The sequence below is a fragment of the Nasonia vitripennis genome, chromosome 5 (genome assembly GCF_009193385.2).
Source record: "Nasonia vitripennis strain AsymCx chromosome 5, Nvit_psr_1.1, whole genome shotgun sequence".
NCBI classification, from domain to species: Eukaryota; Metazoa; Arthropoda; class Insecta; order Hymenoptera; family Pteromalidae; genus Nasonia; species Nasonia vitripennis.
This window is the reverse complement of record NC_045761.1, coordinates 8,697,501-8,724,631: the sequence shown is the minus strand read 5'-3', so window position 1 is coordinate 8,724,631 and position 27,131 is coordinate 8,697,501. Positions and strand designations below refer to the sequence as shown.

At 46.5% G+C, this 27,131-nt stretch overlaps 1 protein-coding gene and 2 non-coding genes across 6 annotated transcripts in view; 2 read left to right on the top strand and 1 right to left on the bottom strand.

Moving 5' to 3' along the window:
• LOC100678286 overlaps positions 1-27,131 on the top strand; it is a 161,613-nt gene that overhangs the window by 117,890 nt on the left and 16,592 nt on the right. For all 4 annotated transcript variants that reach the window (XM_016989459.3, XM_008218625.4, XM_016989461.3 and 1 more), the window contains exon 6: positions 22,550-22,686. In XM_016989459.3, the coding sequence (XP_016844948.1) occupies positions 22,550-22,686 (137 nt within the window). The remainder of the gene's footprint in view (positions 1-22,549; positions 22,687-27,131) is intronic.
• LOC116417751 lies at positions 25,561-25,680 on the bottom strand. Its single transcript, XR_004228013.1, has one exon. It is a non-coding gene; the product is annotated as a U5 spliceosomal RNA (small nuclear RNA).
• LOC116417752 lies at positions 26,810-26,929 on the top strand. The gene has a single exon (XR_004228014.1). It is a non-coding gene; the product is annotated as a U5 spliceosomal RNA (small nuclear RNA).

Here is a 27,131-nt window from a genome sequence, read left to right as displayed (position 1 = left end):
GCTTACACTTTTTTCCGACCATACAAAACTAGCTCAGCTCGTTAACGAGCCCGCCACCGGCATTATCTATACGTGTATGCATACACGTATATTTTTGTCACACTCGCTACCGCCGACGCGTCGACGAGCAGCACACTGGGCGCCTGCGGCGTAGTTCTATCCCCTAATTAATCCCCCGACCCTACATAGTACAGCCGACGCGTTTTGCCAAGCAGGTGCGCGGAACGACGTCGGCCCCGCGCGCGCGATAATGTCGAAGCGATGACTAGAGTGTCGAGCGAGTGCAGGCTCGCCGAATATGCTTTTAACGCCTGTGATGTGAATTTCCATGAAGTATTTTGCGCTGTTATTTTTGAGGATGTTGATAAAAAGTATGCAGGAAGGGCAGGTTTGCGTCAAACTCCCCTTATTAATATTTTTGTGCGTCGGAGTAGGCGAACGAGTGCCGCTGACGTCCCCTCTCGAGGATTATTAAGCTTCTCTCTTTCTGTCTATCGCGTGTGTTGTACGCGATCGAATTGTCATATTTCCGTGACAGCCGAATATCCCTTAATATTTGTGAGATTTCGTATACCTAGAAAATTAAAAGCTTATATTCCCGAAATTTATTCCATACACATGGCAAACTCACGACGAGCCATCAAGCAGCCGGGAAATCTCGTGAAAAACGAGCTAAACAATTCCGCGGCGAAATTCTCCCCGAAGGAAACATGAACATACATACCCATGCGCGCACGTCACTTTGGGCCAATATTGAGTGTCGAGATTTGTTTCTCTCGCTCGCGCCAAAAGAAACACGTACAACAGGCAATTTCGCATACAACATCGCATCCTCTATTCCTGCGCGTTTCTCGCAAGCTTCGGCCTCTCTACCACGTGTACATACAACCGAGAGAGGGAGATGTAAATTGCTCAAGCGCACATTAGTCATCATCACTCGCAGCAGCAGCCCTCGCAACAGCTCAACTTTGTTCGGCCGCGGCTCTTTGTTGTATACGTACACGATGACGCCACTTTGCAGTAGTCTTCTCCGCTTCCTTTCCGAGAACTCCGCCATTACGAAGGGCTGGTTCGTCGTTCTTTTTTTCCGAGCTGATGATGCCTTCTTGGGGGATAAAAGCTTCGCGGTTGTTGACGACTGCTTTTTGTGCTGCAGCTGATGTATCGCGTTGATTGTTTACGAGGTGTAATTTTTACCGACGTGTTTTTCGGGGAACAAAGGATTACGAGGGGATGATTGATGCGATTATGTGCCAGTATATCGGGATCGAACCTTGGAATATTTTTACATTCGAATGTAAGTTAGCCCGAGGATGAATTTATACTTCAGAGGAGCCGGTGAAAGCTCTGGTAAATAGCGAAAAAACGTTTATGCAGATTCGCATTATACGGACGGATAGCAGCGAATTCGGCCGGGGTGACTTCGCCCCTCTTCGACTTCACGTACACACAGGCTGTGTAAAGGGCCGCTGGCTAAAAATTTAGGCCTATAAAAACGCAAATATCCGCGTCTTATCGGCTCGAAGCACACACCGCTTACGGCATTATAAAATCAAGCTTTCGATATAATATTCCCCACATCGATATTTCATATGCGCCTATATTCGAAAAGTGACTACATCACTGTCGAATTAATTTGATATAACGGCGCGAGATCATTAATTCTCGTGTATTCCCTCGCGGCGACTATTACGCGATTACGCATCCAAAAATCAGACGGGCGAAAAATAATAATGAAAATAAACGACGTCCGCGCATCTCTCTTGTATCGTATCGCTGAAAACGATGTCACAGTCATGCGATCACAACGAGGACGACGTCGGACGAACGAAAAAAAAAGCAGCAGCAGCGACGCCCACGATCGGCATCAGTCATATTTTATTCCAAAAGCTTCGAGAGTATACACAGCATCCCTCGCAGCGCAACGGACCATTAATTTCCGTTTTGCCCGGTTATCGGTTCCAATTAGACTCTTCCCGCTCTCTCTCTCTCTCTCTCTCTCTCTCTCTCTCTCTCTCTCTCTCTCTCTCTCTCTCTCTCTCTCTCTCTCTCTCGCGATGATGGCGGCTGTGTCGGAGGACGCAAGAAAGCCTGTAGCGCCAGCCAGCGATTTTCCAACTACTTTTTTTCCACTTCGCCTCCTCCTCTCTCGGGTAGTTCTTTTTTCTCGCGGCGACTTGTCGCACGGAGGGTAGCAAGATGGATGTAGCTTTGGATTCCTCGCGATTTTTTTCTCGGTCAACCCTTTCTCGCTCCTATCGCCTACGCTTAAACAAACTTCGTTGCTATGCCCTTTTGATTTACGACAAGGCTAGCGCATAGACCGGAAATGAAAGTTGCAGCGGCGGCGTTTCAATTTAGGCCGAGGAAAAAGCAGCCGGCGTCGATGAAGAGGAAGAAGAATAGAAGGAGGGAAGACGCGGCGGGAGGTCGAAAAACTCGCCCCTAAAAGCCTTTGTCGTTGGCGCCGCCTCGTCGCGGACTTAATACGCGAGAACGAGATTCCATGCAGCAGCAGCACCGGATACCTATATGTATGGAGACAGACGCCGCGTCGCGACCTCAAATTTCACGTATCGATTTCGCCCAAGGGGGAGTCGACGCTGTATACAACAAAAAATGCCTTTCTTCCGTCCTGGACGTTGACAAGTTAACTTATCGTCCGGAGGAAAGGCGCGCGGGAAAAACCTTTTACGCAGATGCAGGCCTATGGATAGAGGGCGGAAGGATCGAAGAGATGCTTTCTACTCCTTCTTGCATTTTTGGAATTGATAATACTCTTCTAATGCCGAATAATCGTACGAAACCATCGAGAGCGAAACCAGGCGCGAGCGTAGCCCAAGCTTTGCTCGTCGATTTCCGTCAATATTCATGCACACATTCTCTCTTTAGGCGAGTATGTACACTGTAAAAAATGGTTTATAAAAATACAACGTGGTATTAAAATTACAACCACTTTTTGATCTTGAGTAAGACAATTTCACTACTCTCAAAATTGTAAAAATACAAAATCTAGTAAATTAAAATATTTCCCTAGCAATTTTACTACCTGGTAGTAAAATAGCTATCTCCAGCATAGGTCGTATTCGTTTACTAGCATGACGGTAGTAATTTTACAACTGGTCAAAGTTTCATTGTGAGTGCGGAATTTTGTGAAATTACAACCAGTCTTGTAAAATTAGATATGATATAGTGAATTTACAACTACTTACGCATGGGACGCCATCGTCGCCATTTTGAAAATTTATAACCGTTTTACTTCAACGAGAGAACGGGAGATCGTGCATAACTTATTTGCGTTTACAGTCGAATAAAAGAGTCATTTGTTAAAAAATTATCTCAGTAACTTAATTTGCATGATGCAATTTTGTTGTGCGAAATGTTAATCAGGATATAAAAATTTTAAAAATTTCCTCCTTCAAAAAGTGTTAGGTTAAGTAAAGAGATATGATCTTAATATTATTAATAACTTATTCACTTTCTTAATGTAATGTTATGTGTCATTACACTTATATATTTAAATATTAATGTATAGATTCTGTTAAGAACAATATTGTTTTTATTACTGCAAGAATAATACAAATAAATGTTCAAATAAATTATCCCTGTATATTATTATTATATTATTCTCCGAGTAAATTAATTAGTTACTTGATTTTTTATTTTTATATATAAAAATTTTGAAAATGTGGTAAATTTGCTATTTTAATTGCGATTTCGCCTTTACGATATTAATTTTACTACCGCGCTGGTAACCTCTAAAGAAGAAAATAGAGTCGTCGTAAAATTACTAGACTGTTTGCGATTTTACTACTACAGTTGTAAAATCGGTACTAGTCTAGTGATTTAACTGTGCTGAGCATAGGTCTGATTCATTTACTATGCTCATAATAGTAATTTTACAAAAAATTTTTTTACGGTGTAAAACCCATTTCGCCGGAGAAAAAGGAATTTGAATCTGCCGCTCGATATGCAAATGGAAAAGCGTCGTTTTCCCCGGCTCCGAGAGGGCCTGCGGTCAGAGTACATCATCCGATAAAAAAGGGGTTGTTGCGGCACCCCCTAAAAGAACAACAACCGAGAAAGCACTACATAACCTCGCGTACGCACTTCTCCTTTAATGGATTTCAACTACTCGAGCTCTATATTACCCTATACTCTACTCCTTAACCCCTTTTCTCTCCTGCAAACAACCCCCTCGCGAAATTCATGCGGCATCGCGAGTAACGACGCGCTCTAAGTTGTTTGTGCTGCTACTGGCTTCTCGTCGTTCTTTAAGCTTCGTTACGCGCTTGTCAAACTTGCTCTGAAGGGAAAACGGATTTGCGCGGCTGGAGTCTCGCTGTATCTCTTTTGGACGAGTTCGTTACGCGAATTAGCGCGTCTTCCACCGTGAGACTCCTCTGCGGTAGGCAATCAAATGTTCGCGATGTTTTCAGAGTAGGCAACCTGATTTGCGCTCTTCAAAGCTCAAAGTTGTGACGTTTTGTTCTTTTCTTTGTTTCAGGTAAGAGCTTTCCCGGCGTCGTCGTACTTTTATCGCGGTTTGTTGCCGCTGTAACTTCGTGAGTACACTATTTTACTAATAAAGTATGTGAAAATTCTCTCCTGGTAACGAACTAGTGGTGAAAACACACTCGTTCGTACGAACCGCCTCCCTAAAATAGAAGCGCGAAACATTCCCGCGCCTTCATTATCCGTCGCTGAATACCCATTCAAATTTAAATGTGACGAGGAGAAAAAAATCAATATGAATATACACACACTTTATAGAGCTTCGAGCCCTCGTTCATGCCCGACAAAGAAGATGAGGTACCACAGGCATGTCTGTAAATTAAACGTTCCGACAGCCTGAGTCATGTAAGAGAGAAATAGAAGATTCGTTCAAATTCAAGCCGCGCGTATAATACGTCGGTTTAAATCCGCCTGCTACGGTAGCAAGCGTAAATTAGCGAAGTGTGCGCATAGCTATATACACATGCACACGAAGATCGAGAAATTCTCGAGCTATTTCCCTTTAATTAATTTCCCTACTGGCGTGTGCGTATAGTATGAAAATCCTGGAATTTCATACCGTTTATCTCGCTGCAGTTTTGCGCTTTTCTTTTCTTTTTTCTCTCCTCGGCTTTAATTAACCAGTCGCGCTTGGCGAACTTTTTGAAACTTTTTAACGCCGCATCGAGATCGGCCTGCGTACTCTGCGAAGGAATTTCCGCGGGGAGAGAGAGGATGAATCGCAGTAGCTTCTCTTATTAAATTTCCGCCTGCTCTTTTTGCGCGTTATAATTTTTCACTAGAGCGTAGACCGTCGCCTGATAGATCAGTTTTTGCGACGTATGCAGAATTTCCTCTCCCGAGATGAAGCGCCAGCTTAAATAGGAGATTTCATTTCAGATAGGAGCAATTTTAACCGTTAACAGCGATGCCATCACTACACAACTCCGATACATATAACGTCCGCGCCGCATAACACACGCGTCTCCAACGAAACTTGGCTCGTATTATAGACAGAGCCGCATCTCGCCAGGGATGCAGCAGCAACAGCAGCAGCAAACGCATCATTGCGCTGGCCGCAAGCACCGATCGTTACATTAGCCTGCAGCACTCGGTCGCGCTGTGTATACGGCAAACGCACTTAACGTCTGCGAAGCTTTGACGTGTTCCAGAGGGTGCAAGCCTGCTCCCAAATGGCCCGTCGGTTCGCATAAATAACAATTAGCAGCTGCCGCGCGGTCTCGTTCGCGCTCGGAGCTTTCAAAGCTCGCGCGCAACTTTTGCCGCGGGAAGTATAACGCGCCCTCTAATACGCCCGCAAATGAACGCGCGCAACACGGGCCGAATCTCTTCCGAGGGTGTTGTGGAACATTTTGCCTCGGAGGATGTCTGCTGGTGTTGTTGTCCGGCTCGATTTATATGCGCTTGTTTCGGGGTGTTATTCCTGATGTTTCGGTGTTGCTCGCTCGTGTGGATTGAAAGATATCTTCGGTGTGTGCGCCGACGCGGTGTAATTAGCTCAGGTTAAATGGTATAGCTTTTCGGGAGCATCATCCCTAATTAGGCCGCATTAGATTAGGATAAGGAGTAACGCCACCCTGGGGTAACGTTTTGTAGAAAATAAACGCATTAATCACAGCCATGTTATAATTCAAAAAATTGTGTCACGATACCGAAGAATTATTCTCGAAGCAGCAGAAAATCATTCCGAATTTCGCGTCCTCTCAGTTCCAGTATCACCGACGACGTCGCGCACGCGAGGAGCGCGCCAGCTGTGTGTGTACAGGTTTCTTTCAGCGAAAGCTGCATCGCGTGCGCTGTAACTCCCTTACACGCGCGGTGTTTTCGGGGCGCGGCACTTCGCTCTCGCTCTCTCCCTTTCGCGCCAGACAACGAGCGATAAATTGTTCATGGGAAGCAGCCCTTTCCAGTATGCGCACATACGCGCGGCCCTCTGTTTCGACCGTAAAAAGCCGTCGAAATCCGCGCGTGTATACGAGTTTTCAATAAATTATCGGCGCGTATCTGGCTGCCGGTGTGTATGTGTGTGTCGAAAAAAAAAATGTCAGCGCGTCGTATCAATTTTCGTTAGATAGGGAGAGCTGGACACACTATCATTTCACTGAAGCGACTCTATATCGCTGCGACGGATTTTTATCTAGCATTTGCTGCTGACCGCTGTATAGACGATGTAAAGCGCGTGTACATTAGGGGAGGAAATAGTATAGTGTCCACACAGGACGATGTGACACGTACACGTGAAATGTTTGAGCAGCCAGTTCACGCTCGGCTTATCGCTCTCGCATATAGGCAGCTAATGCTGGAAACAGTTGGCTTTACTTTGTCCTGATTGTTTATCGAGGTTTCAGCCCAGAACGCGATTCGTCTAAATTATTCCTAGCTTATTCGCGTTCAATAAATAATAGTCGTACACAAAACTCGTTATCCGGCCGCATCAACGAGCGCGTTTAGCATATAATTTCATACGTCTCCCGTGTATTGATCGATCTTTCCATCTTGCTTTTTCCACGTCTCTCGTACAGTCGATCAGCGCGGAGTTTGACGAGCGAGAGCGGATATTGGCTGCTGCAACAAATCTCGGGCTGTATAAATAAAAAGAAGAAGACCTTCCGGAAAAACTGAACGAATAATCCGCGAGGGAGATAGAGGGAGAGAGTGAGGAGGAAAAAGTTAAACGCGGAAAGAAGCCACGGGGGATGAACTTGCCCTTCGAGCAACAGCCCGTAAAAGCTCGCGTCCGCTTGTACCCCCGTGCACGCGAGCACTTTCGATGTGTGCGCGTCTATATCTATAGGGGATGAGAAGGTACATGCTCGCCTCTGGACATCAACAGCGCCAGACCGACGCGATTACTCGCATACATTAGAGCGGGGCGCAGTTTTATGGCTGGCCGTCGTTGTGTGCTGGAGAGAGATGGACAGCTGGGGCTGATGCTGGTGCTGTGTGTGTGTGTGTGTGCAGTGTTGGTCGGATGGGAGGATGTGTACCTGATTTTTTTCTTGATTATATCATGTTGTGGATAAATATTTGGGGTGAGATGGTTTATGGTTATTATTAGCGATAGCTCTTTCGAATACAGAATTTAGTACATTGTACATTATTATTCCAAGCCCTTGCGCGAAATCTAGACTTTTTCGCACAACGCAGACATCCGTCTCTTGTTCCGCCCACACACACGCGCGCAGCCAGATCCACCCTCAGAGAGCAGCTAACGCAAGAGTAAGCAAATACGCACATCTATTGTACAGCATCGGGGAGGAGAGGTATTCGAAGCTTCACAGCAGCAGCATTCGCGTGTTTACATAAATTAATACACGCGCACGAGAGCTCGGAACCTCACGACGTCGCCGGCAACTGTAAAAGCCAACGGCGGCAGTCGCTACTTTTAGAATCTTAAAAGCCATCGGGTACCGAAAGAGAGAGACAGAAAAGAAAAAGCGACGGGGAGTTCGTTTTTAACGCTTCTGGGAGCGTCGCGTCGTTGAGATTGAAGGAAGTTTGGCGTTTAAACTTTTTTTCCTCTCGGCTCTCGGAGAGATGTACCCCATACGCTCTGGCGCGTCGACGAGATCCAAGTTTGAAAACGCCGGCGTCGCGCATGAGAGCTGCTCGCGTGCTTCCGGGGGATTTATGAGATTGACTTCGATTGGCTATAGTGGTATCGTTGAACTTGGCCCATTCGAGAACCGACTCGCTGAGCTTTTTTTTCTTCGTTCAAAAACAAGTTATTCAAAAAAGCGAGTAAACACAGAAAACAATCAACTAATGCTCGCAGCCCAAAAAGATCTAGCAGGTAAACACACCCCTCTAGCGAAGATAAATTTGCAGAGAGGCTTACTCCGAGAGCACACACATGCGCGCGGAGAAAGGGCGAGTCTTTTTTTTACTTTCCATCGCAGCAACAATTTTGGACGCCTCTAATTAACGACGTAGTCGAGAGGGTGAGCCGCTGCACGCAGCTACGTCATTAAGGAAAGAGGCCGAACGCGTTATCCTCTTTTCCGGCCGAAATGTATAGCCATACGCTTTTCCCGCAGCATCGTACTGACCCAGACCTGAGCGAGGACCGAAAAAGGGACGCGAGCGTGCGACGGAAATTGTCAGGCGGGTATTACGCGGGAGACGCACCACCACCGGGTAAAACAAATTCCAGCGTAATAATATCAAATGCGGCCGGTGCTCGAGGGTAAACACCGACCGGGCAAATACACGATTTAATTATATGCATATAGCTTTGGAGAATTAAATATGGAACAAAATGAAAAATTAACAAAGCTCTCCATTCGTCTTCGTTACGTTATCAGAGGTATAATATAACATTTCGCGCTGCTGGAACGTCTATTTTTACGCGGGCGTCGGAGGGGGAGCAGCGCGCGAGTTGTAAATGAGGTAGCTTGTAACCGACGTGTGTCGGTATTAATTTTCCACGGGCGCGTCTCAAATTTTTCCCGAAAAAAAAATATACGGCGGCTCGTTTATCACGGAGTTAATCTTACGCGGCTCGAAATTTTCGTACAGCGGTATCACACGCTCGCGAACAGATGCTCTGTCGTAACGAGCCCACCCTATGCGTACCGTGAAGCGAGAAAAAAAGTTACCCCTAAAACTATCCATAAGCTCCGGAAGATAGCCCGAAAATCAATTAACCTCCCGAAGAAATCCCCACTCAATTACGCGCATAATCCAGGGAATAATAATATTTCCCACACGCACGAAGTCCGCGCGCGCCGAGAAAATCCCGAGGCAGCTAGAAAATCCATACACAGAGTGAGACGAGAGCCCCTACGACCCCCTCCACAGAGAGCCGCTCTTCTATTTCAATAGGCTCGTTAGCTCGTCAATGACTGTATTAGAGATCGATTTTTAAGTATACGCCGCGGCCGGTCTTGGAATAATTTTCGCTACTATAGGGTACACTGCATCCCTCGAGCTGTCCCCCCGCCGTCGAATCGTAAGTACAAAGCCTACAGCGCAGCGACTCCCCAGCAGCATCTCTGGCAAAACATCCTCGTAAGCCTCGACCGCAGCGTTACATAACGCTCTCTCTCTCTCTCTCTCTCTCTCTCTCTCTCTCTCTCTCTCCCTCGATGTAACGTCGTATAAGCTCTCGAGGCGTATATACGCGGATCCCCCGGGATTACGCGAGCAAGGAGAGAGAGAGAGTCTCTCCGCACACCCTCGAAATCCCCGCTCGCCACTGCGGATGCATGCTAATTGCAGCCTACGAGCGACAGACCGAGAGACTGACGGCGGCGCGGGGGGTGTGTGTCTATGCGCGCCAAGGAAGAGAGAGAGAGAGAGAGAGAGAGAGAGGAGGAAAAAAGGAGAGCTAATTCGCGGAGCGGGAAGAAAAATCTCGGAGCTGAAAGTTTTACGCGCGCGGCTGCGGTGCGGATGATATAAAAAAGTCTGGCTGGAAAAAGTTTCGCATAGATGAAATAATAGAAAAGAAAGCCGCGCGACAGACGGACAAAGAAAATTGATAATAAAGGAGACCTGCTGCCGCGGCTGGTATGGAACTGATAAAAAAAAGTGCGCGAGGGAAGGGTAAAAAATTAAAAGGAGTCGCGATGGAGAGAGCTGCGCCGGAGAATGAGAGTAAAAGTTTCGAGGGCGGGACGAAGTAGTTTGAACTCGCCGCGCGACCTTCTGTATAATACTTGCTCCGGTGTGTTTGCTCGGCTGCGACTTTTTTAAGAAGCTTCTCTCTACGAAGATTAATAATTTTTTCGATCATACTTCAAATTTCGTTAATTACCGCCGACGAATCGAGAGTTCCAGAAGGTAGAAAAAAAAGCCGTAACAAGTATCGAGAAACTAAGAGAGCGTTTGAAGTAGCTGCCTACTAACCCGCGCAGTAAAATGCACGCCGAGGCAGAAGAAGGACCTAAAAGAGAGAAAAAGCCGAGGAGGGTTTGCGCGCGCGTTCGAGGAACGTGCCGAGTATCGAAATATCGGGTTTATGAACGCGCGTGTGTGCGGCGGCCGACACAATGCAGCAGCGGCACCGCGAAATAAGCCCCGTTTTATGGAGTCGTGATTCGAGGGGCTCCGGCGCCTTTCATCCGTAAAATCAATAGCTCCGAGTAGCAGAGAAAGATCTTTGTTTACGAGAGGCAAATAGCGATGATCGCGACGATTTTAAAAATTCATTACATTTACGCGAAATACTTCTCGAAAGTAATCACCTCCGAACGTTTCAATCCACGCGCGAGAGTCTTTCCCCGCAGCGCAAACAGCGTCGATAGGATGTTTAATCTTCCCGAGAGGATAATCAAGCGTGGGCGTTTCGGCTGAGAGAAAAAAAGGTGCACGCGGCGCTCATTGTATAATATTCGTCCCCTAAGGCCACACGCGTGTGTTCACAAACACAGAGAGAGGAGCTTGCGCGGAAATTCGATAACGAGCGCGCGGGGGCTGCATCTTCCGATAAAATAAGCCGTTCGCTAATTAACATAGGACGCCTGATTCATTATGGATGAGAGGCGCTTTTGTGCGCAAGAGGGATGCGCGCGCGCGAGTTTTCCTTTTTTGCCGTATACTATATAACTACGCCGAAGCAGCGATTGGTAAACTTTCCAGTCGTCTGGGTTGCTTCGGTGTGTTTTTTTGCGCGAGTGATGCGGAGACCGATGAAAGCTCGCGCTGCTATTGTTATTGCTGTTGTTTTGTAAGTCGAAACTCCGCTCTGCTGCTGTTTCGCCACTGTTATATGCAGTGGAAAACTTCCGGAATTGATATATAATAATACACTAGACGCGGCATGAAAAAGTCCGCGTAATTAGATTTGTCCTCGTATTTTGTCCGAGTCCAATTACGGCCAATCTCTCCCGTATATACCGAGCGTACAATACGGTTTTTCACGATACGAAATTATACGGGTTCTTTAACATCTTTATCCGACGGCCGACACGAGCGTAAATCGCATGCGGGCGCGGCGGAATTAAATATCGCCGAGTCTACGAGTTTTTCGGAGCTAGACGTCGCTCTGAACAATGATAAAAGCGTAAAATTCAAATATCGATAGTGGAACAAAGAGAGATAGAGAACCGAGAAAGCGAATTAGCGAAAAAAAATTCCACGATCGAATTCCAGGAAGCTTCCGGCCGAGCGCCTGACAACAGAGGCTGCCGCGTGTCGCTCCCCTTCTCGCGATGTATTCATCCGTCCATCTCTCTCTCTCGAGAGAGAGAGAGAGAGAGAGAGCGTCCCTTGCATGTATGTATAGATAGAACAGAACACGATGACAATGTGTAAACGCCGGACATCGCGATTCGAGTCGTCACTACCACATCAGTCCGTTGATCAAAGAGTGTATGTATACACATAGATACAGTCGAAAGCAGAGCTTTCCAATAAAGCTCGCTCGTCGAGTGGGAGAAGACAGATAAGGCACAGCTTCTCCGAAGGATGAAGAGGGTTCGACGTCGGCTGCGGCGCGCGCGCATATTAAATTGTTCGCCGCATTCGAATTCATCATAGTAATATCACCGATAGGTACGATTTATCGAAAAATCAAAACCTTCCACGGCTCGTCCTTTCAATTTCACCGGAAACACAAAAGCTGTGCTAGGTGTTAGCGGGCATTAACGAGCATCAATTAGCGAGCGTTTAATCAAACGCTGAAAAATACATGCAGACGCCCCAGCCTATAGGCACAACGTGTGTATACTGCACACACATTCGCGAGCTTTTGCGGTTACGCGGTCCGTTTAAACGTAACGTCGTGTATGGGGAAATGAAAAAAAAGAGCGTCGAACAGGGGGGAGGGGGGCGCCAAAGGTATGCCGCGCAATCAAGCATTCGATATATCGGGTGAACAAAAGCCCCGCGGGCTATTCATCGCCGAGTCTCGCTAATTAATTAAATCGCGTTATGGCTCTCTGCGCTCCCCTCTCTCAAGGCTGAGGTTAGCATCGCGCCCGGGCTTTAATTGGCTCGGTAATGTCGCGGAATTTTGCGTATGTTGTGAAGTTTTCGTGCTTGCACGTTTTATGAAATACCTTTTGGATTATCCGATTTTTCGCGGAGAAATACTCTGTCCATCAATTCATCAGGCTCGAGGCGCTTATCGGCTAAATACTTTGATATCGGAGCGTATTTCGCTCCGAGGCCTTCTTTTTACAAATTCGCTCACGGCGAAATTGATTGACGGTTTTCCAATCGATTTACCTCGTGTATTTACAAAACACCACTCTCTCGTAAAACTTTAATCCCGGGCTACAACATTGTCTAGGCGAATCCGCAAAGGGGAAAGTTTTTTCGAGGCAAAAAAAGCTGCAGGGAACCACCGCAAAGAGCGAAATTTCTGATGGAAATTCAATCCCACCGTCGTCGTCGTCCCCGAGATCTCATTAGCGCGAGCCAATCTCGAGTTTAGGTAAAATGAAGGGTAACAATGAATCGTCGCCCTCTGCACGCGCGCGCGTGTGTGTATAGTTGCAGGTGCGCCATTCGAGACTTTATAACCCATCGCATGACTGAGTTTCCGAACGATCTAGGATGTCGTTACCTGGAATGGGATGAAATCGACTGTCTCTCTCCGCGCCCGACTATATATATACACGCCTTGCGCTGCAGACTTGGATAATGCTTCGGCTAGACGCTGTCTCTCCCTCTTAGCGTCGCCTAGCTGTACGCCTTTAAAGAGTACGTACGTACACTTTTTTTGCAGTAGAGACGCGATTTTAAAGTGATAGACCGAATCAAGCCTAATGGCTTTTTGAAAGTAATTAATAGGACGCGCAGCCACACCTACGCTGCGTCTAATCTTGCTTTTGCGCTCTGGTTTGGACGTACGAAAAATTCTACCCACTGCACACACAAGCGTCTCGTGTTACCGGCCATTAAAAGCTGTTAATATACTCGGCTCGCAGACGCGATGATAAGGTCTTACTCCGAGTTGATTCGACAGGCTCTTTGATTTATAATATATAAGGGGCAAGTAAGAGGTAGGGCTGGATACAAATTATATTCCCGATATATCTTCGAGTGACGAGAGAGACGAGGAAGAAGGCAAACAAAGCCCGGGAATCAAACCGCCGAAAAACACACGGAAGGGCCAAAATCCGTTGTTCCCCTGCGCGCTGTTCAAACAGCTCGACCCTCTTGGAAGAGAAGGAATCATCATCGCGCGTAACCCCGCTCAATCTTGGAGTCGCACAGGCAAATCCCAAGAACACGCGCTAGTACGATTGGCTGTATCGTACTCTCGGCCCTTCGACTTTTTTCACTCCACTGATGGATGGAATTCGGAGCCGTAAGCTAGTGAAAGAAGCTCTACGTATCGGATGTAAAAATAGCATACACAACTGCATCGCCAAGCCATTGAATAAAAACGACGTGCTATAGATCGCGGCAGCAGCAGCGCACGTGCTTTCTCTCTCTCCCCGGCGTCTTCGAGCTCGTGTGTATATATGTATACAATACACACAGTCGCGTATGGCGAGAGAGCTGTAGAGTACAAAGCCCTGCGCTCACACTCGCGATTCAGCTAAAGCGTCGAGAGCGATTATAGATATAGAAGCGGGTAGGAGAGTAGAGCGCATGCGCGAGTTCCCACAGGGGGTGCGCGACTGCAGCCGCCCAAGAGAAGGATAGTGTATACTACAACACAGCCGGCTTCTCTCGCTCAGGCCGTCGAGTCCCACCGTCAGTCGGCCGGCATCCGTGGTGCGTCGTGTGTGCGTTGCGTAATACATATAACTCTCTTGTACCTACACTATACTCTTTCGCTCGCTCTCTCAGCCGAAGAAGAAGAAGAAAACAAAACAAAGCCAGTGCGTCTGTGGCCTGTGCGACGACGAGGAAGCTGCGCGAGTGACGGGGATAATATGCAGAGCTCGCCCGGTAGCTGATCGAAGCTGCTCTGCTGCACCAGCCAGCCGACGTTGCCTTACATACCCGAGCGCCCCGAGGAGAAGACTGAACGCGTATAACGTCGGATTTTTATACCCCCCGGCGAGAGCTGTCGCATATTCGTCGAGCGGAGACTCTTTTACAACCCGCCCTTACAAGTATACCGTACACACGGTAGCGAAGATACTCTCCAGTCCTCACGTGTCTCTCTCTCTCTCTCTCTCCCTCCCTCGAGTGTCTTATCACCGATCGAACACTGCCGGTGCGCGCGAGTGCAAGCGCCAGACAAGGTGGCGCGAATCAGTGCTACGCTGCCGATCCGACAACAAAGGTGGAGGGCGGGAGGACCGGCGCCGAGGTCGTGGGTGCAGGCGGAGTAGCTCGTTTCATAAAGCGCAGCGTAGAAGGCCCGATCGGCCGGGTGGCCGCGCGTGTCTGGGGTTCCTCAGGGGCCGCGAGCAGTGTCGCCGGGAGTCGAAGAAACGACAGCAAGGCCGCGACGCTAGGGACTGCCTCGGCTGAGACATGCCGCGACAGCGAAGATACCCCCCGGATCGGGAGGACCAGCAGGACGCAGAGGATCATGGCAACCGCTGGACTCGCTAAGATCAGTAAGGTGAGGGGACGAGCTGTTGTTGATTTTTTATTTTTGGGCGAGGAGATATTGGAACTGAATTGTTTGTTAGCCAGTTTCGATGTACAGCTGGGCTGAATCATACAAGCTTTCTCTGCTGAAAACAGAAGGGTGAATATATCGTCCGGGGCGTTTTATAGCGCGCGGCCTATGGGGTTCGCGGATTTCCGCTGTCGAGATTATGACTAATTGTTTCGGAGATCCATTAGCCGGCAGAGGAGTATTACTCAAAGGAGGATGTATTTTAATGAACATGAATTAAACATAGCCGCTTGTTTCGCACGAGCCTCGAGCTGATATTCAAAAGTGTGTGTGTGCTGTTATAACGTCGCAGAAGGCTTTTAATTAACTCTGATGTGTATTGTATACAGAAGCGGGGTTATTTCGGTTTGATAACCCGACGCGAGCGCTACGGAGCTATGTCTACTTCGACGAGTAATGTGTAGATCGAATGTCAGACCTCGATCGTGTACCGGCGAACTTGATCCTGCTCGTACATCCATCCCAAAATCGACTAAGTAATTATTCGTCAAGGACACGTCCGTGAAAGAAAAAAAAGAAAATTTTCCACGGAGTAAACTCGACGACGATAAAAACACACAGCCCTAAGCGTATACACGAACTCGAGTTTTTCTCTAGAAAAGCGCGCGAGCCATATCCTAGCCAGCGTATACGCGAGGTATAATGACTCATTCGAGTTTATACACACTAGGCTTTACGCTTCTCTCGCGCATCATCTGCATTCGCGCCTCGCCTCGGCCGAGTGCATCGGCTAGACAACGACGACGACGACGACGACGTGCTTTATTGTCGCAGCTGCGCCCCCACGAGCTGCACGAGAGAAAGGGGGATAATAGCGCCGGGAGAGAGAGAGAGAGAGAGAGAGAGAGAGAGAGAGAGGGACGAGACTATGTGTGTGTGTATATGCATGAGCTCGAAATATACGGCGGATGCATAATCCGTCTATCTGGCCGATCGGCCTATGATAAATCGGCCTGGCGTGACTAATTGCGAGGAGTTGATAAGCATCGCAGAGACGCTGAATAATGCTCTGCTCTCTCTGTATGTGTGTATGTGCGAATGCTAAGTAGTCTTACTGCTCCATGCGGCGATTCGACTCTATTGTCTTTTGATTAACTGCTCCGATACGTATGCGAATTTCAATGCGTTTACCGAAAATTTTCGATTCCGACGATAAAACTGTACTCACGATCGTTGTCACGCCGGCACAATATCGTTGATTAGGCTCTTTATCGCCGCCGTATAATACACCCCCCGTAAAAAGATTCATAAAGAAGGCTTTTTCATTATTCGCCCCGTGTATACGCGAAAAGTTCGAACGAAGGGGCCAAACGATCTCCTCGCGTGAAGTGCTCGTTATGCGCTCGATACTATGCGAGAGAAAGAGAGAGAGAGAGAGTCGTTGACCGTGTAATGCCGCATAGAGCGAAATTTAATTATAGCGTGGCTATACATACGTACGCGTGTGCTGCGTTACACCGTGCTGGTGCGTGGAGGGATCGGAATGAAAATCTCGGTGGAATCGGATCGGATTTGGATTTTCGAAAATTTAGCAACTCAGGGGGGCTAATGGACGGTACAGCTCGTAAAGAAGCGTCGCGCTAAGGGATCGTTATTGCGGCGCGCCGAGGGTTAGTAGTAGGCGTACGTCTTAAGTGAAATTTCATTCGTATATGCGGATGTGTAAGTGAAAGAGCTTGGTGTTATATATATATATATATATATATATATATATATATATATATATATATATATATGTATATATATATAGTCCATCGCCATCAGCCGAAAATGAAAACACTCCAGCCCGAACGTCCCTCTCATCTCCTGTCTGACCGAAGTCAATGAAGCTGCCGCTCATCGAGCTTGACATCGTGCGATTTCCCGAACTCGACAGCAGCAGCCGGTGTCAGACAGCCGTCACGAGAGTCCATCATCGGGGGAAGAGCCCGTACACAGCAGAGAGAGAGAGAGAGATCAGCCGTACTTCGGAAGTCGCTATTCGCAAGCGTCGCACGTTTGCCGAAGCGCATCGGGAGAGAATATAGCGTATATATACCGTGTGCACGTGTAATCCGGTCGCGGCGCGTGACGTAAGGGCCGCGACTCGACGCTACAGAGGAGAGATATGTATGCGACACGTGTGCAACATGTGATTGACTTCGGCCCTTGATGCAGCGAATATTCGCGCGACTATGTGTACAGTTGCTATACTCAGGCGCGTTGACCCCTTGGAATATGTATATTGCATTGTGTTTGCAAGCCCGACGCGCGTGAAAGTGCGTTTCGAGCTTGGACTTTGCTTGAGACTCCCGTGGGAATTCGAAATGCGCGCGCGTCGGCATTGACAGGATGTTGGGACGTCGAGCTGCGGTCTGACACGCTGTCCGGTGTATTCGCTTCTTTTTTTTTAATTTTTGGAACAATTTCACGGAACGAAAAAGCTGAGGGACATTTTTAATCTTAATGAAATATCTCAAAGAAAAGGAGGAACGTAAAAACAATTCGCAACTGATTATGCAGCGGAGAGCTCCTCCGACACAAAGAAACGCTGCAGAGACTGACGTCTATAGATATAGCCCAGCGCGCGCTGGCGTCCGGCAGGTTGTAATAAGAATTCTTAAAATTCCGCAAACTCCTCTCGAGAAATTCCGCGAAAGTTTCTCTCTCCTCCACGCGCATAGCTCATCGTTTATGCATTCGCCGAAAAGTACAGTCCTGATAAATCCAGACCCTGCGCACCTAGAGCAAAGAAGAAAAAAATTGACCGAGCCCTACTCGCTTTTTGGAAACTCACTAGTAGGCGCACGAACGCAGGAGTTATGTAACTGCAACAGGAAGGATGCAGCGAGGCGTCGCGTTTTGGAGCAAATGAGATGCTGCCTCGGGCTTCGGTCCAGCTAGCTCAGCTCTAAATTTAGCCTTAGTGCCATTTACGTCGCAGTTACAGCCATATTGGACTTTATGTGTGTGAAAAAAAGGCCGAGAGAGAGGAGCAGTAGTCCTGCAGCTATTTCCGGCTCTGGAAAAGCGCGACGATCTTGGGTGTACGAAACGGCGACGCTTGATATTAATTTCTTGCTCTTTTGTAGAAGCTTGAACTAACTGGAAGGTGTATTACGCGGAGAAAAAGAAAGCTGGATGTCTGTGCGCTTTCTTTTATAGTTTAATCAATACCGAATTTTCCAGCCCACTCTCCATTAGTATTTCTTGAATCGAGATAAAGACCATCAGTATAAATTCCTGAGATGTCAGGTACGCGATAAAAAAATCAAAATAAATGCTGCAGCCCCAGAATAACACCCCGCGATAGCACAAACAGCACAAGCCAAAAAGCACACCGGCATCTAGTCATTGTATACGCCATACTGCATTAAGATATTAAATCACGCGGGTAAAAGGGGTAAAAATGTCTCGCGCGCGCGCATATGTATGAATATCTCGGCGGTCACATATCACCGAGCTGATAAGAAGATATCCGCGGTTAACCATGCACTCGAGGGCTCGAACTTAAGCGTAGGCGGTCAAAAAGGGCTTGCGTGACTCGCCCGTAAATTTCCCGCTAAGCTCGCGAATAAGCGCCGCCGCCGCCCCGTTGGAGTATAGCGTAGCGCACTGCGCGCCTTTAAAGCTATGGGGATATATTCAAAGTTTTAGGCTCCTTCGCTCGACTTCTCGCTTATGGAGTGAATCACCGGCGTCTTCTGGTGTACTTGTTAGCTCGACGTTTTGCCGTTGAGGATATTTTACGTCGAGGGTATTGCTGAGAATGACTAATCGGCTGTTGAACGCACTCGTATTAAAAATCGCTCAACAGTCGATCTCTCATTATACCCACGGCACACAACAAAAATAACGCACGAATGCACGCGATTCGATCAGGCGTCCAAAAATAAAAAATCCCGCCGTTCTGGGTAAACGCAAGCCCGGCGTTCGAGAATCAACATTTCTGGCCTATTGTCGCGTAATTTATTCGGCTCACGCGCCTGTCCCGACACACTTCTGACTGTATACACTCCTCTGGCCCGCGCGCGCCAGAGAGCGAGAGCAAGAGTCTTCCTGTCATTTCTCGGGACGTGCCGGCGCCGCCCGGGAGACGGTATCAATCGTCACACGCAGAGAGAGAGATGGAGAGAGGTGTATGTATACAGCTCGGCACAGCAGCGCAGGCAGGAGAGTTACGGCACGCCATGATCGACCGGCAAATAATTAATGAGCGGACTGCATGAGCACGGCTCTCTCTCTCTCTCTCTCCGCGATCCAGCGCCGGAATCTCAAGATTCCCTCGGCGGTATTGGCAGCAGAGAAAGCCCAATCAATAATGCAATGTGCCGGAGATTTTCACCCTCGCACCTCGTCCATCTCTATGGCTGTGTGTGTACTCTTGACTTTCGCTCTTTGGCGTGTGTACACTTATCACTCTCACTTTTTCGCTTCGGGATGTTTTGGTCGGAGACTTGAGGAATAATTTTATTTATTGAAAATTTATCTTGAAAACTGTTGATACGCTACTCTCCGAGTCTCTGGCAAGCGAAAATAGGTGGCGCATGGACGCTTTCCTATATTCCCTTCATCGTTATCTGCAAGGTCGGTGCATATGTAAAGGTTTGTTGTCTATGCCAAAACGGGACCTACTGCTACTTGCCTGAGCCGCTCACGCTATATCTGCACTCAAAAATAACTGGTTTCATTTGAGATCTCGATGTAAGATTTTAATGTGTACAGAATTCGAATTCGATTATTTCCGATAAATTGGCAGGATACCCGCCGAAACAAGAACGACAGATTTTCAGTCACTAAAACTCAGTCCCAAATTCCCTATCATTCTCCAACCCAATGGAGAACTGCACTCGAAGGCCGACGACAGCAGCCGAGCTTAGCACAAAGATCGAGTACAGAAACGAGGGTCCATATACCCGAAAAGAAACTACAGGCAGACTTCGAGCGACTGGTACAAACGCTTCTCTCTCTCTCTTTCTCTCTCGCGGATGCCGCGTGCGAGCGACAAACTTAATAGCTCGGTCACGTGCGTCGAATCCCCGCGCGTTTTCGCTTGACAAACTACAAAATCACCATAAATCACTCGTTCTCCACTCGATTTTTTTACTACACGCGCAGCTCCGCTGCAGCTTCGAAAAATCCTCTCTCTCTCTCTCTCTCTCTCTCTCTCTCTCTCTCTCTCTCTCTCTCTTTCTCGCCTGTACTTCTTTTTCTCCGTCCTCGCCGTCGTCGTCGTGGCCGGGCAGCTGATGGATTTAGAGCGCAAAGAGCCTTTACGGATCATAATTCCTCGAAAATGTCCTTTGTTACCCACAGCGTAACGACTGTACCGTCGTCGGATTCGCTCGGCTGGCAGTGGCAGTTTAATCGCGATCTCAGCGAATGATTTAATGGCTTTTAGCTCTCCATGTTCAGCACTATGAAATAGTGCGGTTTCGTCGCCCTAACTCTCGTTATTATACAGGACTATTTTGCCCTCGAAGCTCCAAGGAAAGAGCAGTTTCGTCAATCTTCGAGAGCTTGTACCTTTAAACGACGGCGTTATCTATCGATAATTGGATCCGACACGGCAATCACTGACCCTGCCAGCTCTCACCCCATACACTCGACGTTGACATATTTCTTCCCTTTCACACACACACACTCCACATTCATTTTCTTCTGCCCGCTCTCCTCCTTTTATATCCGTCTTTGTCCTCGAGCTATCACCTCGGAGGATTCTCCTCTCCTTGCACTTTATCGGATAGTCGCGCGCGAATGGCCTTTCAGAGCGGCGGAATCCCTGCAGATAGAGCCGCGCTACCGAGTATAGAAAGCTCCAGTCGAAAGTGCAGACGCTGACAGCGACGCGTGTACATACAGGCAAATTCTCCGCGGGCTGACGAAGACGGAACGCGTAAACAAAGGGAGAGCCAAGATCGCGTGTATAATACTCGAGAGTGAGAGAGAAAGAGTAGAGCTTTTACGAGAAGGAGAGGAAAAGCCAGGGAGGATTTAAGGCTCCCATAAATCCGGCCGTCCCTTAAACCTCTCTGGTCAGCTCTCTCTCTAGACGTCGGCTTTTACCAGATTGTGCTCTCATTCCGCGCGATCGGGCTATGCTCCTTATTTTTATTCGACTACTTCCTCCCCCTCCTCCCGAGACACCAGGCGCTCTCTGGATCTGCATCGACTTTCGGGAAATGAGTATAGGCATCCATCTAATTAACTTAAAACGTCCTCGCATTCCGTCAAGAGAGAGAGAGAGTGAGAGAGAGAGAGAGAGAGAGAGAGAGAGAGAGAGAGAAAATTTTAAGGGCTCTTATCTTTACGGCTGATAATCTAATGGCGATCCCGTTTCGTTGTTTTCCTGGACCCTCGAAGCTTTAACCTACTTTTTCCAGAGCACTCGGAAATTGGCTGCGTATTTGGTTTTCATAAGAGGAGGGTGCTTTTATCTCTTTGCGCCGAGGAGAGTAAGAGAGCGAGATGTGGAAAATAAAGAGAATGCCAGGGCTCCTCGCTCCGGCCAAATAAAAGGGGAATACGCTTAGCGGAAATTATTTCGGCGCCTGCTATCTCTCTCGGTCTCTGTACGCTCAAGATCTGGATGCGATGCCTTGGCTTGATGTTTTATTCAGGTGCGAATGGCTGTGCGTATATGAGAGGTATAGTCGTTCGTCAGAAGATTGACAAATTCGCTGTTTATGCGGCTCGGTGTTTTTTTTTTTTTTTTGCACGATGAATAACTGGAATAAAGCCTTCCCATGATTACCTAGAAACTTGAAAGATAGATATTCGTAAAATTATCCTCATTCGATGCAAATCTCTCGATTACTCGCATAGAGCGATAAATTTAAATTTCGCACCATTTTCAATAGGCAATACAGTACATCTAAGCGAAGTAAGACAATTACCTCGTGTCTTCTATATTCAAACGAAGTTTGCTTGATACTCCATTTAAAATATCCATCGCGCGCTGAAAACGCTTTTCCGAAGCATATAACATTATACACGAGCACACTGCACTACAATACACACCATAGGCTGTATGCGTCAGCCTCGTACGCATACGAGCCTCGATAATGCAGCGCGCGAATTTCGATTCAATAAAGCCCCGACATCCTAAGCGCCTGTGTGCATTATATAAAGGAAAAGGACGCCGGCTATACATCGAGTGCAAAATGGGTGCAGTAGACAGAGCGGCAGGGGTGAGGGTGACGAAACTATCAAAGACGAGAACGGCTATATGGACATATGCGCTCGGGAGAGAAAGACCGTATCGATTCTCTCGCTGCAGCAGCAGCAGCAGCAGCAGCCTTCTCGAAACAGTTTTCGTTCCGCATTAGCCGCGGGCGATCCCGGCTGGGATGTAAAATTGCAGATTTTATTTTGTTTAGTCTGGAGAGCCCTCGGCACATATTCAAAGTGAAAATAAAACTTTTCGCTTCGCTGTACAAGAGCGACTATTTTATTGCATTAAAACAAAAATGAACTGCAGCAAAAAGGTTTAACACAGTTCCGTTCATGGCTTTGTTGCAGAGAGAAGCTACACAGCGCGATGTTCTGGAACGGGAGAGACGGCAGCGAATGGAGGCCGAAGCCCGAGTGCGAGAGGCCACGGCCGAGGCCGAACGCGCTTGCTCCAGGGTTCATCAACTCCAGAGAGAACTCGCCAGGTATGCTCAGCTTCTATATGTACATGTATATACAATCGATGACACCGTATAGCTTTCCGAGACGGAATCCAATTAAGCTCCTCGCTATATTGAGATTCATCAATATTTATTGCTTATCGCGAAACGAAGGGATTTTATTCAAACTAATTTCTGCAGACGTTTAATTTAAAAAGCTCGCAAAGAATACCTTTTGGCGCAGAATATAACTCGAAAGCTGTATATATAGGCCGAACTTTACGGGCTTGTATATATATAATAGAGATAAAGGCGGTCACGGTGAGCATATGTACGTGTAATAAATAATGAGACGAGTGTTTGCGCCACGCAATAACCGGCAGCCGGATACCTTGCTAAATCATCGATATTGGCTGACCGCCAATAACCCTCTCGTTCTCCATAATCGAAGAGCTGACCCTTCCTCCGGATATTATATGGCCTTGCTTGCGACGGTCGAGTTCCGAAACGCTACACGCGCACAATGACACGTTTTGCGCGTAGACGGATTCGAGAGGGAAAAATCACGCGGCTGCACCTGCGAGCGTGGGTGTAAACACGTCTATGAATTTTCAGCCCGCGGGTATACTTTCGACTCATGTGTGGTTTTCCCGTGCGTACAACACTTTTGATAAATAGCTTTTTAATGCTATGGCTTTACTCGAACCGGTTGATGAATTGTTGAAAAAACGGAGCAAAACAATATAGCTGTCCCTACCAATTTGTTACTGTCGTGCAGGAGAGTAGGTGTAGCGATTCAAATCAAGGTGAATTTTTATTATCGATGATTTATGATATAGGTTCCCGAACGCGAATCGCGCGAGAATAATAGTTTTTCAGTATCTCGTAACCTTACCATTGATTACGCAATGCTTGAAATAAAATTTATTTATGTACGCGTACATTGAAATGATTCCAAATGAAATGGCGTGCCCCGAGACTTTTAACGCGGAGCTTTGTACAACGGTCGACAAAGACACTTCCGTATCATACATCACTTTTTTAATTAACTCTGCAAGGAATTGAGTCGACTGGTGCGCTCGTGTATGGCTGAAATATTCGTTCACGCGCCGGAGACATTTTTCAAAAAATTAACTCGCTCTCCCTTCCCTTAATGAACCGTCGGCTCATTAATCAAACTATACGTGCGTACACCGTACAGTCATCGCGGCAAATGCTCAGCATTCCCGTCACGATAACGAGTTGAAAGCTATCATTTAAAGGCCGCGAAACCCTTGCAAAAAAGCCCATCGCAAACCAGCTTAAAAGCATCTGAAAGGCCTAATTCTTTGGGTCAAGCCTGGCTCCACTCTCGCTTTCAAATCCTCCCTTCGAAGCGAACCGCGAGCACTCGGCCGCAATTTTGCCCCTTTTCAAAAGATCCTGTACATGTGTGCCGTACACCGTGCGTGGGCTCCGGGGAAAGAGAAAAAATAAAATAAGAGAGGCGAAATCCCCAAACGTACACCGCAAGATAGATGGCTAAAGAGTGAATAGCGTGCGCGACGACGAGGAGGCAGACAAGCCTCGCGGCTGATGCAGAGAGAAAGAGACGTGCAGACGGTGAACTTGAAGTTTTGAAACGTGCGCTTTTCGAACTTTTCGCTCCCGGGGCTCATTCTACTGCGATACTTGTCTTATCGATCCGGCTTCTCGGGTGTACATACATGCAGGAACAATGCGCTCCTTTTTTAGGCTCACCCTTGTCCACGGCATGCAGTAGGGAAAAATCGATGCTGCGTTGCTCTTACTCAGCGCGTTTTAAATTTCGGCAACTCGCGAGCGCGAGCGTTAAGCCAAGTGAAATTTCGAATTTTCTCTCGAGTTATTTTCCAAGCGCGAGATTGAAATTTAAAATCTTCTCGAAGTAGATCCGAGCGCGCGGCGAATTTCTGAAAAAATAACGCGTTTAAATAAACTTTTCACCCTCGCACTCGATATGCATTTATATAAAAGCACTAGCGCAAGTGGGTCATACTCTGAATACTCGTTTTTCATCCCTTTGTAGGCTCCTCTCCCGCTCGCTCTTCCTTCCAGCTCTATTCTATTTTCCGTCCTCTTCTCGCAGGCAACCCCACAGGCGTTATCATCATGGCCCGCATATAGACACGTCGAACGGCCGTATCGCTGATAGGAGAAATGCCAGTGTTCCTCGTTCCCTTTTTCTCTCTCTCACACACACACACACACACTCTCGCCCACAGCATGCTGGTGCGTTCGATGCAGTCTCCGAAGTTTTCTAATTTACCAAGTTTTGTTTCTCGGCAGCGGAAAAGCAAGCCGCGCCGAATGCGAACGGCCGCGAAAGAAAAGTAGTCTCTACCGCTTATTCGCGCTCTCTTCCTTTTCTCCCGCTCTTATTCTTTTCTCGATGCATCTTATTTTTACGTTTTGTTCCATTTTCTGCGTCTGCGGGCTTCTTCTTCTTCGTCTTCTTCCCTTCGCGGGTTAGTTATGAAAATGCCGGGGTCTCGCGCGCTGCATAGCGGAGCAGTTTTCAAAATTAAATCAACGTCCCGTTTAACTGTGAACTTGGTGTACGCGGGAACTTTCAGATTCTCGCGCGAGCGCGAAAAAATTCGTGGAACTCGTTGCATTGTTGGATGCAAATATCTTCATTGTAAAAGTGGAATGTGCAAATTTTTAATTGAACATGAAATGTTTGATTGAAATGTTAATGCGCTTGGCTCTTTGTTGGGATTTTCCGTCTTATCTTTATTCTTCTTCTTTCGTATTCTATTCTGTTCACATATCGAATTGTAAGAATGATGTTCTAGAAGAAGTAAACTTTTATTATTCCAACTTCCAACGTTTTGAAGGTATAAATGCTAAAGTTAGTTTATAACTTTAACAAGTAAATTGTGTTTGCATTAAATTATCGACCCAACTTTCGTCGGGCACACAAAAAATAAGTCATAGACTCATCAAGTGTTCCCCTCCACGGAAATCTTTAGTAAAAGGCGAAAGATTTATTCGTGTAATGAAGGGAAACCAGAGTACCGACTGGCCCGTTGCGCAGTCTTCTTATGCCTTTCAGAAGCCTACTTCGTTTGAGGGTTGGGAAAATGAGTAGCCACCTGGCGGACGCTGGGCTGCACTACGAGTCTTACATCAGTGCAAATTTTTCAAGTGCAAGTACTCTTAGTATTCTAGGCGCTGAGCACTTTTCGTTGGACTTGAATGGCCAGTAGATCACCAAGGTTTTTTCTATGTATGTTTGCCTCCTGAACACGAATTTCGAGGGTGGAATGCCCAAAAGTGGCCAGGTAATTTGTTATTAACAAATTAATTGTTAATATTCAACAAAATTATGTTATTTTAACACAGAAAACATTTATTTTAGATTCTTTATATGATTCTAAATCGAAAATGTTCTTATAAGATTTTCTGAAAAAGGCTTTGTTTTTGAGTAAAAATTGATCAAGTTTGATCAAATTGAAAAAAAATAGCGATTTTGACCGAATTTTAGTACTCTTTTACTAGAAAACAAAGCATTTTTCAGAAAATCTTATAAGAACATTTTCGATTTAGAATTATATAAAGAATCTAAAAAACTATTTTTGGGTTGAAGTTTTTGGGAAATAACATAATTTTGTTGAATATTAACAATTAATTTGTTAATAACTAATTACCTGACCACTTTTGGGCATTCCACCCTCGAAATTCGTGTTCAGGAGGCAAAAATATATAGAAAAAACCTTGGTGATCTACTGGCCAAGTCCGACGAAAAGTGCTCAGCGCCTAGACTATAGTCCGTACCTGTAATTGTTTGGTTTATTGAATAAAGTTGTAACTTCATATATGATAGTAATACTTACTTATGGAAAACAAGAATGATTTTTAACTATTTGATAAGCAATAAATAATATTCTTGTAATTTAATTTAAAACTTTTCTTGTTATAATTTTTATTATTTTATAATTTAATATAATAAAACAGCTGTTAGAATATATTGCTGTATTATAATAGTTTTATTCAAGAAAATTAAGGTGCAGATGTATGTACAATTTGCACCGATGCAAGACTCGTAGTACAGCACAGCGTCCGCCAGGTGGCTACCCGTTTTTTTCAACCCACAAACGATGTAGACTTCTGAAAGGCATAAGAAGGCAGTGCAGTGCCAAATTCGGTACTCTGGTTTCCCTTCAATACACGCATAAATCTTTCGCCTTTTACTAAAGATTTCCGTGGAGGGGAACACTTGATGAGTCTATGACTTATTTTTTGTGTGCCCGACGAAAGTTGGGCCGATAATCTAATGCAAACATAATTTTCATGGCAAGTTACTACAGTAACTAGTTGATGCAACCTTTAAAATTGTCAGAGTCTGATACTTTTTAATTTGTTAATTTAACAAAATAAAATGTAAAAGTCAAATATTTATTGTTTATCTTCGCATCATCTTCATATCATTTAAAATTCGATTTCAGAAAAAAAATCATTTACACTAC